General features: G+C 43.4%; 1 protein-coding gene across 7 annotated transcripts in view; it reads left to right on the top strand.

Annotated features, from left to right (window-relative positions):
* Positions 1-1,993: 1,993 nt before the first annotated feature.
* The window catches only part of Aff3 (AF4/FMR2 family member 3), a 502,697-nt gene continuing 487,872 nt past the window's right edge, over positions 1,994-16,818 (top strand). For 3 of the 7 annotated variants that reach the window (XM_031367274.1, XM_031367273.1, XM_031367272.1), the window contains exons 1-2: positions 1,994-2,096; positions 2,672-2,842. In XM_031367274.1, the coding sequence (XP_031223134.1) occupies positions 2,715-2,842 (128 nt within the window). In that variant the 5' untranslated portion in view covers positions 1,994-2,096; positions 2,672-2,714. Of the gene's footprint in view, positions 2,097-2,671; positions 2,843-5,888; positions 6,007-16,818 lie in introns of those variants that run through there. The other 4 variants (XM_031367276.1, XM_031367278.1, XM_031367275.1 and 1 more) reach the window with 3 other exon arrangements.

The raw sequence follows: 16,818 nt of genomic DNA, 5'->3' as shown, positions 1-16,818 counted from the left end.
CTAGTTTAGGTTCTTTTTCTCTTTCTCTTCTTGATCTGATTTTTTTAAAAAAAAAAAACTAGAAGCCTTCTGGTTCTATCAATGGGCAGGTTGTCAACTAACTCGCTTGATGTCTTCCTGTTCCTTCCTCAGGTTGATTTATGCAATAGTAAAATATGAGGTGGAATTGCTTTATATACATGTGTGTGTTTTAGATTGTTTATAGTGAGGCTGAGAAATCTAATGAAATTTTCATGTGGGACATTCATGCCAGGAATATACATAAACATTATGTGTATAGATTTACATGCAAATATAAACACAATGTGTATACCTGTCTTTATAAATGCATACAAGTTTATCTGAGTGAAATGGAAGCAGGTATAAATAAGCATATGGGGGGAGTGAAGCAGAGAGCTAGAGAGAGTTCAAGTCTGTATTATGGAACCACGCTCTTTTAACTCAAACCCCAGATTCACTCTTAACTATCTCTTTGATCTTGGTCAACTTCTGACCTTTCTGGCTCTCTGTTTTCTTCTTAGGAAATAGTAAAAGAATTTTGAGAGAGGTTGAATCCATTGACACTTAGAACTGTTGCTCAGTGCCTGGTAAGCTGGGAGTAGACATCGGCCATTTCTATTATCACATAAGATAAGCAGGAAGTGTAGCTTTACCCAGAGCAGGCATCCATTAGATTAGGTTCCTCATTCACTCCGCTAAAATTTCTGGCCTGGGCTCAGTATCAGAGTTGGTTGGTTGTGAGATGCACCTAGGAGACATATAAAGATGGACCTTGCTTCTGTGTCACTCATGGCTTCTACTGGCCGCTGGTGAGTACTGGAAGGGGTTTTTCCCTCCATGCCTATCCTGTATACCCACCCCGACACTCCTGACACCCCTAACACCCCATCCTAGGCTTCCAAGGCCAGGCATGGTGATATACACCTTTAATCCTAGTCCTGGGAGGCAGACATAGGAAGATCTCTCAGTTCAAGGCCAGCCTGGTCTAAATACCAAATTTTAGGGCAGTCAGGGTAAAGAGACAAGCAACAAACAAGATGCCGATACCTTAGGTGGGTTGGAATGAGGAGCAGCGAGTGGGCTAGCCCTAACTTTCTTTTCCTTACACCCTATCTTTGCCAGCCCCTTGGCCTAGCATTGACCAGTGAGTGGGCTAACCCTTACTTTTCTTCTCCTCACACCCTATCTTTGCCAGCCCCTGGGCCTAGCAAGTATCTAAGTGTACATCTGCAGTCCTCCCAGGCTTGTGAAACAGCCTCTAGGGTCTCCCAGGCCCGTGTGGTCTTCTTGCTCAGAAAGTCTGCATAACCTAGCCTTGTCTCCAGGACCCCAGCAGGTGAAGTAGGCTGTGCTTCCTGTGACTACATTCCCTATCACGGGATGTAATATCACTGCCACATGCATCTCTGTCTAGGAAGAGAGAGAATGATACACAGTAAAGCTTTCTGTTGCTGTGACAAAATGCTGGTCAACAGGAGAGGCATGTTGTTGTCTCCTAGGATGGCGTTTTTCTCTATTTAAGATTATTTTACGTATGAGTGTTTTGACTACATGTATGTATGTGTACTACATGCATGCCTGTAGGGGCAAGAAGAGAGCATTAGATCCCCTGAAGTTGGAGTGAAAGGTGTGTTGGGAGCCACTCGACAAAAAAATGTAGAGTACCAAACTTGGGTCCTCTGTTGAAGCAACTGCTAAACTGCTAAGCTATCTCTTCAGATCCTGGCTCATGGTTTCAGCAACTTAGTTAGTTAGTTAGTTAGTCAGTCAGTGAGATGGTTTGTTTGTTGCTTTGAGCTTGTGGCAAGTCAGAACATCATGGTGGGGACCACAAGGTGTGGCAAAGCTGTTCATCATGTGAGCCAGGAAGTTCAGAGAAAGACAGGGAAGGAAGAGAGCCAGGAGCATTAAAGGGTGTGGCCTCGATGACCTAACTTCCTCCCGCTAGGCTCTGCCTCCGAAAGCTTCCAGTGCCTGCTAGTTGCCACAGACTGTGTCAACCTTTAGCAAGCAACCCTGTTGGAGGCTTTACAGAAGCCACAAGGCAAGCATTCAAAGGCAGAAGAGCCAAGACCCCACTTTTACTTGGGACTGAGGTATAGCAAACTTGTTTACGATGGACAGATAGGGTGTGGTAAGAAGCAGGGAGCTATCTCTCTTCTGTTACCCCCAGCAGCAGGTACCTTCAGAGCTGTCAATTTTGTAAAGGGCTGAGAGATGACAATCCACTTTGGCAACAACTCTGTCTCCATGGGAGGTGGATACTGTGTTGTCTATTTTATAGATTTGGAAACTGAGCTCAGGGGTATGAGAACTTACTCAGTGTCACATGGTAAATCTGTAATAGAATTCAGGCTCAAAACTTTATTTATTTACCAATTAACAAATGGTCACTGAGGGCCTACTATCTACAACAGGGCTGTAGCTGCCAGTGGGGACAGGCATAGTAGGTCTTCTATCACGCAGAATCTATGGTCCCAGGGAGAAGGCACAAATGCAAGTCATTGATTGTGACTAAGTGTGGTGGGTGTACTGGCAGAGGACGTACATTTATTAAACGCTAGACTAGAAACTCTGCCAGGAGCTGGAGATAAATCAGAACAAGTGGACCTGTGACCAGTTCTACCTCTGGGGCCTGCTGCTGCTACTGACTTTCTACATCTGCCTTCAGGTATCCTGACCAACATCCAGTTGGGAGCTGTCTCCTGGATCAGATGGAGATACACACTTTCAGGAGCCAGACAGGATCTTCTAAGTACCTCTCTGCAGTTCACGGACAGCAAGGACCTTGTACAAACGTGTACTTGGCAAGTGGAGGCCTGTGGAGTTCAGCGGCATGCAGGTTAGGGTGTTGCTGGGTGGGCTGTAGAAGCTGAGGGGATGAAGTAGGCATGGCTAGAGAAGTTTGCATGGATCCACCTAAAGGGCATGTCCCCAATGGCCTAACTTCCTCCTATGAGGCTCCATCTTCCAGAGCTCCCAGTACTTCTCAATAACCACAGATTATGGCCAAACCCTTATCAGGCTCACAAAGAGGTCCACATGTGAAGGAATATTGGAAAATTCATTTTCTCCATTCTGTTACAGTAATTTATTCTTTTTATATACTAAGAAAGATTGTGCCTTGGAAATATTAAAATGTGTGTATTTTAGAAGGAGTTTTCAGTAGTACGGTGAATAATTAAAATGCCCAATGATTATCCCTACCACTTACAGAGCACTTACTACATTCTATACACAAACTCTATCATTTAATTTCTAAATCACTCTGGACTGTAATGACTGAGTCTGAGCTGAGTTATATATATATATATATATATATATATATATATATATATATATATATATATTTGCTTCTCTCACAGTTCTGGAGATTCATGGCTTCTAGTGGGGATCTCATGGCAGATGGTATTTTATGTGGATAGGGAGGGAGGAAAGAATGGGAAGATGAGAGAGACTGAAGAAAGCAAGAAAAGTAATGATATTACATAGATGGAATGAAATGCACGCATGCACACACACATGTGCGCACACACACACACACACACACATACACACACATGGGGCAGGGTGGTGCGTGGCTTTCACTAATAGAAACAAGAGACCTATCCTAGGAAAACCAAACTTGCTTTAAAGTAATTTGGTCTCATAGGACCAATTCAGTCCTATAAGATGACACTGATTCATTCAGATGGCCTAGTCCCTCCTAACAATGCCTCACTGAACTCTTAAAGGTGACATCAAAGAGAGGAGACAGAGGTGTAGATCCCCCAAAATTGTGAAGGTGCTAAATATCTCTGGATGGTGTGCTCAGAAATGATTGGTTTTATGTTATACAACTGTCGCTTCAGAAAATCCAACAGAAAACAGTAGTCTTAGTAGAAGACACACACTCAAGTCTTTTCTTCCTACCCCTCAGTGACCTATCCTATAGACTGAGGGTAGACATACTCTTGGGGATTACAGTGACCAGGAGATCTGAAGTGAGGGTCTGGGTATAGGAAGAGAGAAGAGGAATCACTCAGAGTGGTTTCAGAGATGGAACTGACTTTTTGATCACAGGTTGAGGGAATTTAGGGAAAGCGAAGAATCCAGGCGAGTTTTTCAGTTTTGGTTTAGAAACAGAAGAAAGGCTTGCTTCTGCCCAGGGAATCCACACAGCCAATGGCAGAACTGTGACAATATGTAACTGGGCAGGGGAGTCTCTAGTTATAGCCAGGATGCCATCCAATGTATGGATAAAGAAGGTTGTGTTCAAATAAAGAAAACTTGGTGTGAAAAATGAAGGAGCTGGCAGACATATACATGCAGGAAGAGCAAGGGATGAGGAACAAGGAGGGGACACAGTAGGACGGTTTCACAGGCGATGTGATGGGGGACGGGGAATGGAGAGGTCAGAGTCTCAGTTTGATCCATTGAACCTGAGGTTCCTAGGGGACATTCAGGAAGAACAGCAGAGACTTGTAAACAGCCAGACATGGGCTTGGCAAGTAACACGGAGAGAGTCGACGAGGCCACCCATGGAGAACATAAACCAGGAGCCTGGAGAACAGAGACTGGGAAGAGCACAAATCAAGATTGTCGCTGAGCAATGGAAGTCTGCCAGTGAGAGAGAAATGGCCTGACAGAAGTCAGGAGAATGTGGAGTCATGGTGACCAAAGGGAAAGTTCCAGAAGAGAGGAAATGCTCCCTGGGATCAAACACTGAGGAGAAAGGAGACTGGGCAAACAGTATAGTTACCTGTCCTCTGGAAATCTCCCTGTTTGCAGGAGAATGTCAAGACATGAATGAGTGTGCAGGAGCCGGCAGTGTAGACAAGAAGGCCCAGCCCCAACGGATGCGTTGGAGAAAAGGAGACGAAACCTTCAGGGAGTATATTCTCACATATTTATGTGACTATAAGGGACAAGGTTCGGATCCCCAAACAGGCATAGGGGCCTACTTATAATCCAGGCAAGAGGGAGGTGAAGACAGAAGACCTGGGAGCAATCTGGCTAGCTAGACTAACCTGACCATGGAGTCCCAGTTCAGCCAGAGACCTTGCTTCAGTGTGGAAAGTAGAGAGAACACTTGAGGAAAACACCTGTGCTTGGCCTAGGGAGGGGCACTATTAGGAGGTGTGGCCTTGTTGGAGTAGGTGTGGCCTTGATGGAGTGGGTGTGGCCTTGATGGAGTGGGTGTGGCCTTGATGGAGTGGGTGTGGCCTTGTTGGAGGAAGTGTCACTGTGGGGGTGGGCTTTGAGACCCTCCTCCTAGCTGCCTAGAAGACAGTCTACTCCTGGCTGCCTTTGGATGAAGATATAGAACTCTCAGCAGTTCCTGCACCATGCCTATATGGTTGCTGCCATGCTTTCTGCCATGATGATAATGGACCGAACCTCTGAACTGTAAGCCAGCCCCAGTTAAATGTTGTCCTTATAAGAGTTGCCTTGGTCATGGTGTCTTTTCACAGAAATGTATGTGCATGACCTCCACATAAATGCACAGGCACCTGTATATACATTTGTACACATGCATGTACACACACACACACACACACACACACTTCCCACGCATTCAGAGAAGGAAAAAAAAAGGATGGTAAATAGCCTACTAAGATCAGTACCTGGTAAGACTATAAGGGATTCCAGAATGTTCCAGGATGAACACATTCTTTTTTAGGGTTAGGTGGGAGTAAAAAAGACCTTTGCCCCTGGCCACCATGACCATGTATCTCGCTCTGTGTTCTTGTCAGGAGGATCTCCCAAGCTGTGCTTCCAGGCTCTGTTACTGGTCTGCCCCGGGGCGGGTAGGAGCAGGGGGCTGGGTGTCTGCCGTAGTCCGTCGCCTCCACACTTTCACATCCTCTATCAACACCTGCACACTCGGGTGGTGACCACACAAGCTCTTCCTGTTTGTGCAGAAAGTGCCATTCAGAACACTTGCCAGCGAGGAGAGATCTGTACACAGAAGAGAGAAGCTGAACAATTTATTTGGAACAGAAAAAAGCGAGAGTGTGTTGAGAGGTAAGTGGGTCTGCGTCTCTGCACCTTTGGTGGTTGTGGGTGAAGGGTAGGACTGTGTACTCAGGCTCCTCGGGGCCCAGCAGTTGGGAGCATTCCTAGCCTGCCCCACCGAGGGAATCATGACCTGGTGCAGGGTCAGGGTAATGGGACAGGCAGATGTGGACTGTAACCAGAGAAGGTCCCAGCAGGCGCGCGTGCGTGTGTGTGTGTGTGTGTGTGTGTGTGTGTGTGTGTGTGTGTGTGTGTGTATGCATGCATGCGCCTTGCAATAAAGACACAATCTAGAGGCAAACGTGTTCTCGCACACATTTGTGATGCCAATTGGGCCCACAGGTCTTAGGCAACATGTTTGAACCTTATATAGGCCACCAGCTATACCTCAATGAAAGAACCCAAGTCAAGATCGCAGAGACGATCTGAGGATGGCCTTGAAAGTGACTTCAGAACCTGTACAAAGGAGACTGTGGGTAGCCTAACCCACTCTCATTCCTGCAGAAGTAACTTAATGCAGCAGTTAACAACACTTTCTTTGTAGCTCATGTATTTACACAAGGCACGTTACGTATACACACACACAATATACACACATGCACATACACACACGCGTGCACACACACATGCACAACACACACACACATACACACACATGCACACATACACATACACACACGGACGGACACACACACGCGCACACACACACGCACAAGCGTGTGCACACACCCACTCATATCCAGGAACATATATCATCACATGATATCAAATAACACAGCAGCTATATATTTTTTGAGACCAAAGAAAACAATTAGTATAACGAAAGGCTTTTTTTCTACATGTTATTTCCTTGTTACTCAAATGTTACAAACTACAGCACATGCAATCATGTTTAGATGTGCATTTCCCAGAGTTGTCCATTCAAAGAACAGCAATCCTCCTACAAGACAGGGTGATGTGGATATCGTGGGGCACCACAAGAGGGACAGCTGAAGGGCAAATGTCCATGGGCCAAGTGGTGGTAAACCCATCCGAATGTCATTTGTACAAACTAAGTAATCAATGTAAGAAAACCTCTGCTTTTACCAAAAGTGTCTGTTTCCTGGTGGAAATTTAGAGGTTTGCTAACTGTGTAGAATTGTCTTCCTCCACATGGGGCCACCAGGTCTCCCCATCTCCCCATCTCCCCGCCTGAGTGAGATAACAGCAAAGTAGTGTGTGCATTCCATGTTCTTGGGGGTTTGTCTCCATCAACTGCTATTTCCTCAGTCTGGAAGGTCATTTGTGCATAGTATTCAGTTGTAGCATGCGTAGTTTTATTTGATTTACATTTCAACTTGATTTACATTTCAAGAACAGGACAAATGCACATTGCTCACTGTTAGACCTGGTGGTTCAAATTCCAACTCTAGCAAGAGGGATTTGAACAAGCTGCTATGACTTGGTATTCTGGGTCCTTTGTCTGAAAACTGGACGTGATAATGGCTTCTATCCGAGAATTAAGAGTTGAATGTGTTACTACATATAAAGCACATAAGAAAGTGCCTGGAACATTAGAGGGGCTTGGTGAGGACCAGCTGCCCATCATCGGTGCCACTGCTATCTTTCATGCAATTGAGCTGTCAGACTTGAAGAGAAATGTCAAAAGGTTGGAAAGGTAAATGGATAGAGGTTGGGGCAGGCTTAGGGGAGACACTTAAGTTAGAGCCGACAGCTCTGACCCTCAGAATGCTGGAGAACAACAGGTAGAGAGGAATGAGCTCTGGGCATCCCTGTTTGTGAGTTCCACTCATGAGAGGGGCAACATGGAAATACTATGTCTGGTTATATGTATTCATACATCTCCTGTTCACCCATGTGCACAGAAACCTAGAGAACTGGTACCTGCAGTTCTTTCATCCAGCTGATAGCCCAGAACATGCTCGGAATCTCCCACGTGCCAGTAATTGTATGCGGGGAATTCCATTTGACTCTGTCCATAGCCGTGTCCTCGGACCTCACACATTATCTCTAAAAAGCAGGTCATTCACCAATTGTGACCTAGGAGGAAGCCAAGTCCAAAACAACGTAAGAATCAGTTCAAAGTTACAGTGAGAACTAGGGGGACAGTACGGGGCTGGTGCCAGACTTCAGCCTGCAGATTTTTCAGTCTACACCATTGTTCAGAGCAAGGACTCCCAGGCTGACATCCTGCCTGTTAAGGTTGACAGCAGAGGTCCCCACAATGAATCACTTTTACTTTCCACACTTCAGTTTCTTTATATGTCAAGAGGGTTCAGTAACCTTCTGTATAGAGCACACATGGCTTTATAGGGGACCCAGTGAGGCTAGGCAGATAAAATAGTCTTCTACTATTTCAGATTCACACAAGGATACATGTGGATGGTACTTTGAGTAAGGCAGATTGAAAGAAAAGTGTGGATGATGAAGCCAGTTCTGTTTTGTTTTAATTAGTGTGTGTGTGTGTGTGTGTGTGTGTGTGTGCTTCTGCTCATGGGAGTGCACATCCATGTGCTCGTACATGCATGTGGTGCCAAGAGGTCAATATCAGGAGTCCTTCTCAGTCATTCCTCACTCCCCTGTATTTCTGAGGCAGGGTCTCTCAGTGCCTAGAATGCGTTGGTTTAGCTAAGCCACCTGGGCAGTGAGCTCCAGAGATTCACCTATCTTTATCTTTACTGATTCATAGACTTGACACCAAGCCCAGCTTTTGCGTAGGCACTGGGGACCTGAACTCAAGACCTCTCACCCTTGCATGGCAAGACTTTACTCGGTTACCCATCCCCTGATGTTGGTTCTTAATGGCACACTATAAAGTGTGGTGTTGCTTACTCTTACAAATGGCTCTGGTAATAATGGTCCGTGATTTGTAAAACCATTGCCATGCATAAACTTTTGTTTCTGAGATTCAGATATTATAAGTCAAATAGCATTATTCTAAAGATCTCTTATTGCTAAAAATGTCCTATCTACTCTCTGACTTTGAGTAAATCTGATAAGGGAAGGATGTTATATCACTTTCCGTGGTCCCTGTCTATTTAACTTTCTTATTCATTTAACTGTTAATGAGTTGGTTTTTCAAAGTTTTAAAATATAACTTGGACATTTTACCCAAAGCCTTGTCTCTTCTCTAGATAACTGTCAAAATACATGTTCTTTCTAAAATGAAACAACACCATTTTCTCAGGATTAAAATATAAGCAGGTGTTTGTGCACAAATACAAACCTATTAAAAGCATCTTTCACAAATACTCCTCTTTATAGCTTTTATCTGTGCTAAAATGGGGGTTATAATGAATACGAGGCAACCCGACTCCTGCAATAACTAATAAACATGACAATTTGATTTATTGCTGCTCCTCGGCTCCAGCCTGTTGACAGACTTTTCTTTATGGAAAAATTACTATGGTTTAAATCTCTATCATATGGTACTTAATTCAATCAACAATATGTTACCAATTAGATCCTGCTTAAACTTCCATCAACCAGCAGACCACGGACCATGTTAAGTCAGATGACAATCAGAGAACTAGTAAATGTTTTGTGGCAGCCTACCCTGGGCCAAGGAGAGATGCAGAACCGATGGTCAACAAAGAGAGAAAGGGCAGAGATAATCATTTAATCTACCTTGAGAACTGATACAATTTTGAATCCTTCTAAAAGCAAACAAGTTTGTTTGTGTTGATAGGGGTGCACACTGATACTTCTTCATGGTTCCTACATCCACTGGCAACATTTGAGGATACATTTGCAAACTGAAAGGCTCTCTACCATTCCCTAACCGCTCCCCTGTCCTCTCGACAAGTGAACCTGCCTTTGTGTGTTTTAAAAATCCTATCTCCCCTGGGTGGATGTTGGCCATAGTAACTGAGAGATTTTTCAGAGGTAGGAAGGGCCTCTTTGCCTTATTTCCCTGCAGAATCTTTGTGTATTGGGTGTGCGATTGGACAGACAGTGCTGAGCAGAAAGATACCCTGCTGAAATGAGGGGAGACAACCAAATTTAACACGGAACAGGGAACTGGAGAGAGGGCGCAGCAGTTAAGACCATTTGGGGCTTTTTCAGAGGACCCAGCTTTGGTTCCCAGTACCTGGCACATATGGCTTACAGCCACCTGCAACTCCAGTTCCAGGGGGTCTGACACATTTTTAAGCACTGCACTTTCATATACATGCCCCTACACACACACGCCTCACATAGAAATAAAATCTTTTAAAACATTAGACAAGATAGAACAGGAATCTCAAGGAGTTAAAAGGTCAGGTAGTGAGAACAGGTAGAGAGGACAACAGGACAGCTGTCTGAGCCATGTGAGGTGACCACTACTCTAACAGGTATGACTTATCTGCTCCCCCTCTGGGGTGTCACTTGTTTAAACATCCATAAAGAGGAGGGAGCGGGTGGCCAGTCACCTTTAGGCTTGATGCCTGCCTTTTGGGAGGTAAGGTCAGACCCCGTTGAATTTCCGGTCTTCTAAGCTCCATACCATGAAACTTCCTCAGAAGGAAGAGTAGGGGACAAGGAAGGCTGAACAACTGGAGCTGACAGTAAAAGCTGCAAGCATTTTATATCTAATCTCGACACAATAACCTCTGGGTGGAAGCTGACTCATTACAAATGGGTGGTTTGGTTCACAGGTTGAGGTACAGAGGAGAGAAAAGAAAGATTGCCATTACTGTGTCCTGGGTTATCCTGGGCACTTTGTTTCTACAGCTGGAGTAGAGAGCAAGGCCTGGAAGTTTCTTTAAGGCCAATCATATTGAAATTCCCTCTAAATTATACTAACTGGAACTGCTTCCCTTCCTTATACTCTGCAGGGGGCATTTTAATGGAAATTTCCTAAGTACCCCCTGTAACCCTGGGGGGTGGCCAAGGTGAATACTTCTTTCACACATGGAGAATGAGGGTCATGGGGAGTTGAATGGCCTTCCCAAATATAAAGATAGATGTGAGGCTCAAGCCTGACTTGCTCAACTCTAAAAGCTTCCACACCAGCCTTAGGAGAGTCTAGACTCTAGTCTGCACATGTGTGGGATCATTTTAATAAGATCTCTCTGTTCCTTGACAGTGTGAATGTATATATGAGTGTGTACATTTGTATGCCATGTATATGTGTAAGTGTATGTATGTGTTCGAATGTATAATTGTATGTGTATTGCAAGGGTGCATATGTGCAAATGAGTGTGTGTGTGTGTGTGTGTGTGTTCCAAGGATGCATATGTGCAAATGTGTAAGTGTGTGTGTGTGTGTGTGTGTGTGTGTGTGTTATTGTACGGGTGTATATGTGTGAATGTGTGAGTCTTTATTAATGTATATGCTTGTGCATGTGTGCTCCCCAGGCATATATAGCTAGGATGAAAGCTGAAAGTTGGGGAGTTCAGAAGAAAAATGGCCCAGATGTTACAACTTTGCCTGGGCTGTCCTTGTTTTTGAATACCGTGACAATATTTTCTGAAGCCAAGATCAAAGGGACATATGGTCTGACTCATGGGTTAACAAAGGAAAAAGTATTTGAAATTGGGAGTATCTGGGACATGTTCAGATGTGTGGCTACAACAGCTCTCAGAGCACCTGGAAATCATGGCTTCTTTGGGAAGCACCATGAAATGCTGGCATTAACTTCCATCCTCCTTGATAGCTTTCTACAGGAGTCCATGGGTTGAGACAGTGTGCTGTGCAAGTAGCCAAGGTACTGAAAACTGTTTGCCCTGCTTGTAAAAGCTTTAGAAATAGTGTGAGAATACTTTCTATGCAAATGGACTTCTTACAGCTAAAACAGAAAGAAAATATAAAGGCGGACTTTATTTATAAAAGGCACCAAAATTTAAATACTTAGAAGAACTTTACCAGGAAACAGTCCTAAAGTAGAAAAAATTCTGCAGAATCAGCTTAGTGACTTAAAACGTATGAATGATTGTACTTCAGCTCTTACTACGCAAATTTATATATAAAAATAAAGTGAGGGTCTGGAGAGATTTCTCAATGATTAGAGCACAGGCTGCTCTTTCAGAGGACCTGGGTTCAATTCCCAGCATCCACCTGGAAGCTCCCAATCATCTGTAATTCTAGTCCCAGAGATTCTAACACCCTCTTCTAGCTTACAAGAGCACCAGACACACATGTGGTACACAGACATACATGCAGGCAAAACACCCATGCATGTAAAGAAAAAATTTATATATATATATATATATGTATATATATATATTATATATATATATATTAAAAGGTTAAATTAAATTTAAATCCCCATCTATTTAAGGAGGGAAGGGACTTCACAGGACTGCAATGAAAACTCCAGATGAATGTTAGAGACTTGCCTGATTGTTTTTGGAAAAGGGAGAAAAGCAGGGTGTAGTATTTGCCTTATCAAAGACAAAACTCAAGCGGTCACGTAGTCCCAGGTGATGAACACAACAGTGGAAGAGAGAAACACATTGGTGCTTGCCCGCGCACATGAAAGTTTAGTCCTTGAGAAAGGACCCTTTTTGAGTCAGTCAGAGCAAGACAGGGAGCAGGAAATCAAGCCTGGAGGATCCTCGTGAGACTTGATTCTTTCGCCCACGTGGCACAGATACCTGCATCTTCCTTCTCAGGTGTCTTCCTCTTCACTTTCCAGAACGTCATTTTTTTGGTTCTTTTCTCAGCTCCAACACTTCCACATCTCTCAATGATGGGGATCCTCTGACCACTTTACTCCACGCCCCCTGCACTCACTCCCCAACTGACCCTGTTTCCATATGACCTCTAAAGTACCCATGATGCCCATGCTTAGGTCACGCAGCCTCCATTTCTCTCCTGACTTTTATGCGCTCTCCTGCTGCCCATAGCCTCACCTTGCTTTCTGGTTCATGATCTTAACTTGTCATTTCTCTAACAATACTCCGGTTTCTCCTGCAGTTTCTCGACATCTCCATAAAAGCCCCATTCTCGCTCATCAGGCCAGCAACTTGGAGCTGTCCTCCCCTCCTTCTGCTTTCCTCTGCTGTCCTCATGTGATTTGATTGGCCCATCCACAGGTACCTTGACCTGTGCCCACATTCAAATCGGTTTTCACTCTCCCTGCCTCTACTTCCTGTATTCAAGACTGTAATTCGTCCAGCTTGCTCTTCAAACTCAGTTCCAACTTTCCCCATGCCTCTTCTTCCACTTGGTTCTCAGCCCAGACTAAGAAGAATTCTTATAAAACTAAGTCATAACATATGATTGCTCAGAACTCTCCAGTGGAAAACCTCACTGTCTCAACGTCTGTTACTATGTAAGCAACCAGCTAAAAACCACAGCCCAAAACACCCTTTGAGGGCGGTCCCTCGGGCACGGGCTCCTTTCACCGCAGGTTCCAGATGTGGAGGCAGCTGCTGCCTGGATAGTGAAAACAGAGGGTTTGTTTGTTCTCATTTCTGAAATGCAATGGTTTAACTTACACAGGGCATCAGCAACGTTTTAGTTTGCTCAAGACATCATAGATTAGGACTTTCATCAGCACAGGGACTAGAGAGATGGCTCAGCAGTTATAACACTTGTTTATCTTACAAAGGAATGGAGTGGGTTCCCAGCATCCACCCAGAGTGGCTCATAACCACCTGTGACTCCGGCTCCAGGAATCCAATACCTTCTTCTAGACTCTGTGAATGCTGCACATATGTTCAGACACACGTGCATGTGTGCGCACAGATGGAGATAATTAAAAGTAAAAAATAAATCTTAAAAGAAAACTCTCAGCAGTTTGGAGTTGGCTGGAACCCCTTCCTTCATGATGATGGTTCTATCTATCGACTATCGATCATCTACCTATCTATCATCTACCTATCGTCTATCTACCTATCTACTTATCTATCATCCATCATCAATTTATCTATCTATAATCTATCATCTACCTATCATCTATCATTCATCATCTATCACCTACCTATCTGTCCATCTATATCTCTATCATCCATCTTCTATCATCTATTTTTCTATCATCTATCATGTATCTGTCATCTACTTATCTATCATCTGTATATATATTTCATCTATTTATCTATCATCTGTCTATCTATCACCTAGCATCAACCATCTATCTAGCATCCATCATCCATCTAGCATCTATCTTTTAGAGCTCATGTTGTGGCTTGGGCTTCTGATTTAACCATCATTGAAGGTAGTGGCATTTTTCCTATTGGCTTCTTAGAAGCAGGAAGCACATGACACAACTTGCTAGCCACTTCCTGGCCTTTTGTTGCTATTGTTGTTGTTGGGTGATGTGCACAGGAAACCTGTCCAGATACAGAGATTAGGAGAAAGTCTACCTCCCCATGGTATCATGGCTTGATTAACGCATTATCGAAGTATCCTGGGCACACTATAGTGCGCGGTCTTTGGGAAACAGTGTGGTGTGCTCTTCAGATACAAAGCGTAGAACCCTCATGACAAACACTGTGGTTAACTTCTTTTGTGCCCTCTGCCCCACTTGTGTGGTACTTTCCATTCATGACTTCTTCAGTGTTTATTCATTTAGTTTTGAGAAAAAAACTCATGGGGCTCACCTGGCCTTCAGCTCACTAGACAGCCTTGGAACACCTTGAACTTGTGATCTTTCTCCTGCATCTACCTCTCAAGTGCTGGGATTACTGGCACCCACTGCCATGCCCAGCTTCTTTGCCATCTCTTGCACATTCCCTCCTTTGGTCTATCACAGGCCATTTTCTCTGCTTGGAGCTGTTTCTTGCATGTATAAGTTGCCTCTCCCTTTCTTCCTGCCTCCCCTGTCTCTCTGTGGGTATTTAGCCCTTTCCTTAGAATCTAAGTTCCATGCTGAATCTCAGTGACCTAGAGCAATATATGTTCATAATAGGCCTAGGGAAATTCTTTTTTGGAGAGTAATTTTATTTATTTATTTTTTAATTAGATGTTTTCTTTATTTACAATATCTCCTTTCCCAGGTTCCCCTCCAAAAGAAAAAAGAAAAAGAAAACAAAATAAGAAATAAAATAAAATAAAATAAACCTTCAAAACTAAAACAATCCCCTGTTCTGTCTCCCCTCCCCCTGCTCACCACCCCACCCTCTCCCATTTCCTTGGAGGAGTAATTTTAATTGAGTGATTATTGAGATATTTTCTGACTGCTATATATAGAGGGGAAGAAGATAATACTAGACAAAAATACCTTTTAGAAGAATACCAATGTAGTATAGTCATGCTTGTAGTATAATAATTACTAGAGAGAATTTTTAGAACATTAAATGACCTCAGGATAAAAATTTGATAGACTCATGATATACAGAGTCTATCAGAAAACCCAACTAAAACAATGAATTACATTGTAATCCTCCCCCCACCCCCAGGTAATCAAAGAGAAAGACCAGTGAGACATAATGACTTAATGGGGGGGGAGGGGTGGCTGCTCAGAGAAAGTTATCTTTAGCATCCTTTACTTTAGTTTTAAATTAAACATAGTATCAAGCAGCATATAACAAATGAACACAAAGTTACTTGCAAAATTACTTAATACAAAACATGAGCTTACTGTCATTAACATATATAAAGAGCACAGCCAAATAAATAAATTCAAATAAAATAGGAATACTATAGGAATACTTAGAAAACATCCAAGAAGTAGATAAAGTATTTTCTGCTCTTGAAGAGAATGGGTCACAACTGGTATAACTTCAGCTCCCCAGGATCTATGCCTTCTTGTGGCCCCTTAGGGCACCTGCATGCATATGTACATACACAAATGATGCTATAAATCCTCAAGAAAAAAATTCTCCTTGCTATCTTTCCATTTGCTTTGCTCTCTGCATGTAGAAGACAGGGGAGGACAAATGTTTACAAAAAGCACCAAATGAGGGGAATGGAAAATCGAGCAAATCCTACCCATTTACCTAATTTCTTTATTTTCAATTATAAGATAAATTAACATGATTCAACTTTTATAATCTCAATAATTTGTTTTTTTTTTAAGTTTTATTTAATTTATATGAGTACACTGTAGCTGTCTTCAGGCACACCAGAAGAGGGCATTGGATCACATTACAGATGGTTGTAAGCCACCATGTGGTTGCTGGGAATTGAATTCAGGACCTCTGGAAGAGCAGCCAGTGCTCTTACTTGCTGAGCCATCTCGCCGGCCCCTCAATAATCTGTTTTATTTAGCAAACCATGAGTATTCAAGACACTAACTGCATTTTGTATTTTTAGTGCTGTGTCTTCGAAGTACACGTCCCCCCCCCCCCATCAAAGGCAAGCGGTCTCGTGTGGTCAGTGGCCGCCACACTGGCTGGTGAAGGGCACTGGGTCACTCGGCATATACTGCTTTGATACTATGCTTAGTTTAAAACTACATTAAAGGACGGGAAGGTTAAAATTTCTCTGCGCCCACCACTAAGTCATTATGTCCCACTGGCGGGGGGGCGGGGGGCAGAGGCAGGTTTACAATTTACTATCTGCCTGTCCTTTTGTTGTTTAGATGGTGATGGTGGTGGTGGTGCTAATGAGGATGATGGTGGTGGTGACAGTGGTGATGGTGGTGATGGTGGTGGTGGTGGTGGTAAATACAGTTGAAATTCACTCTCTGGGAAAATTTCAAGCTTTAATTGCATTGCTAATTTCTGAAGTTGTTGTATTGGGCTCCTTCTTCCTGAGACCCCTCAGTGTACCTCACGGGCTTGGGTTAAGAACTCATTCTCTCTTTTTTTTAATATTAAAATCAATATTTTATTGAAAATTTGGTAATTCTGCTGCTCAATTCTTTTTTTTTCTTTTTTTTATTGATGTTTTCTTTATTTACAATATCTCCTTTCCCAGGTTTCCCTCCAAAAGAAAAAAGAAAAAGAAAAT

This window comes from Mastomys coucha, unplaced genomic scaffold, assembly GCF_008632895.1.
Source record: "Mastomys coucha isolate ucsf_1 unplaced genomic scaffold, UCSF_Mcou_1 pScaffold14, whole genome shotgun sequence".
Classification (NCBI taxonomy): domain Eukaryota; kingdom Metazoa; phylum Chordata; class Mammalia; order Rodentia; family Muridae; genus Mastomys; species Mastomys coucha.
This window is presented reverse-complemented; position numbering and strand designations above follow the sequence as displayed.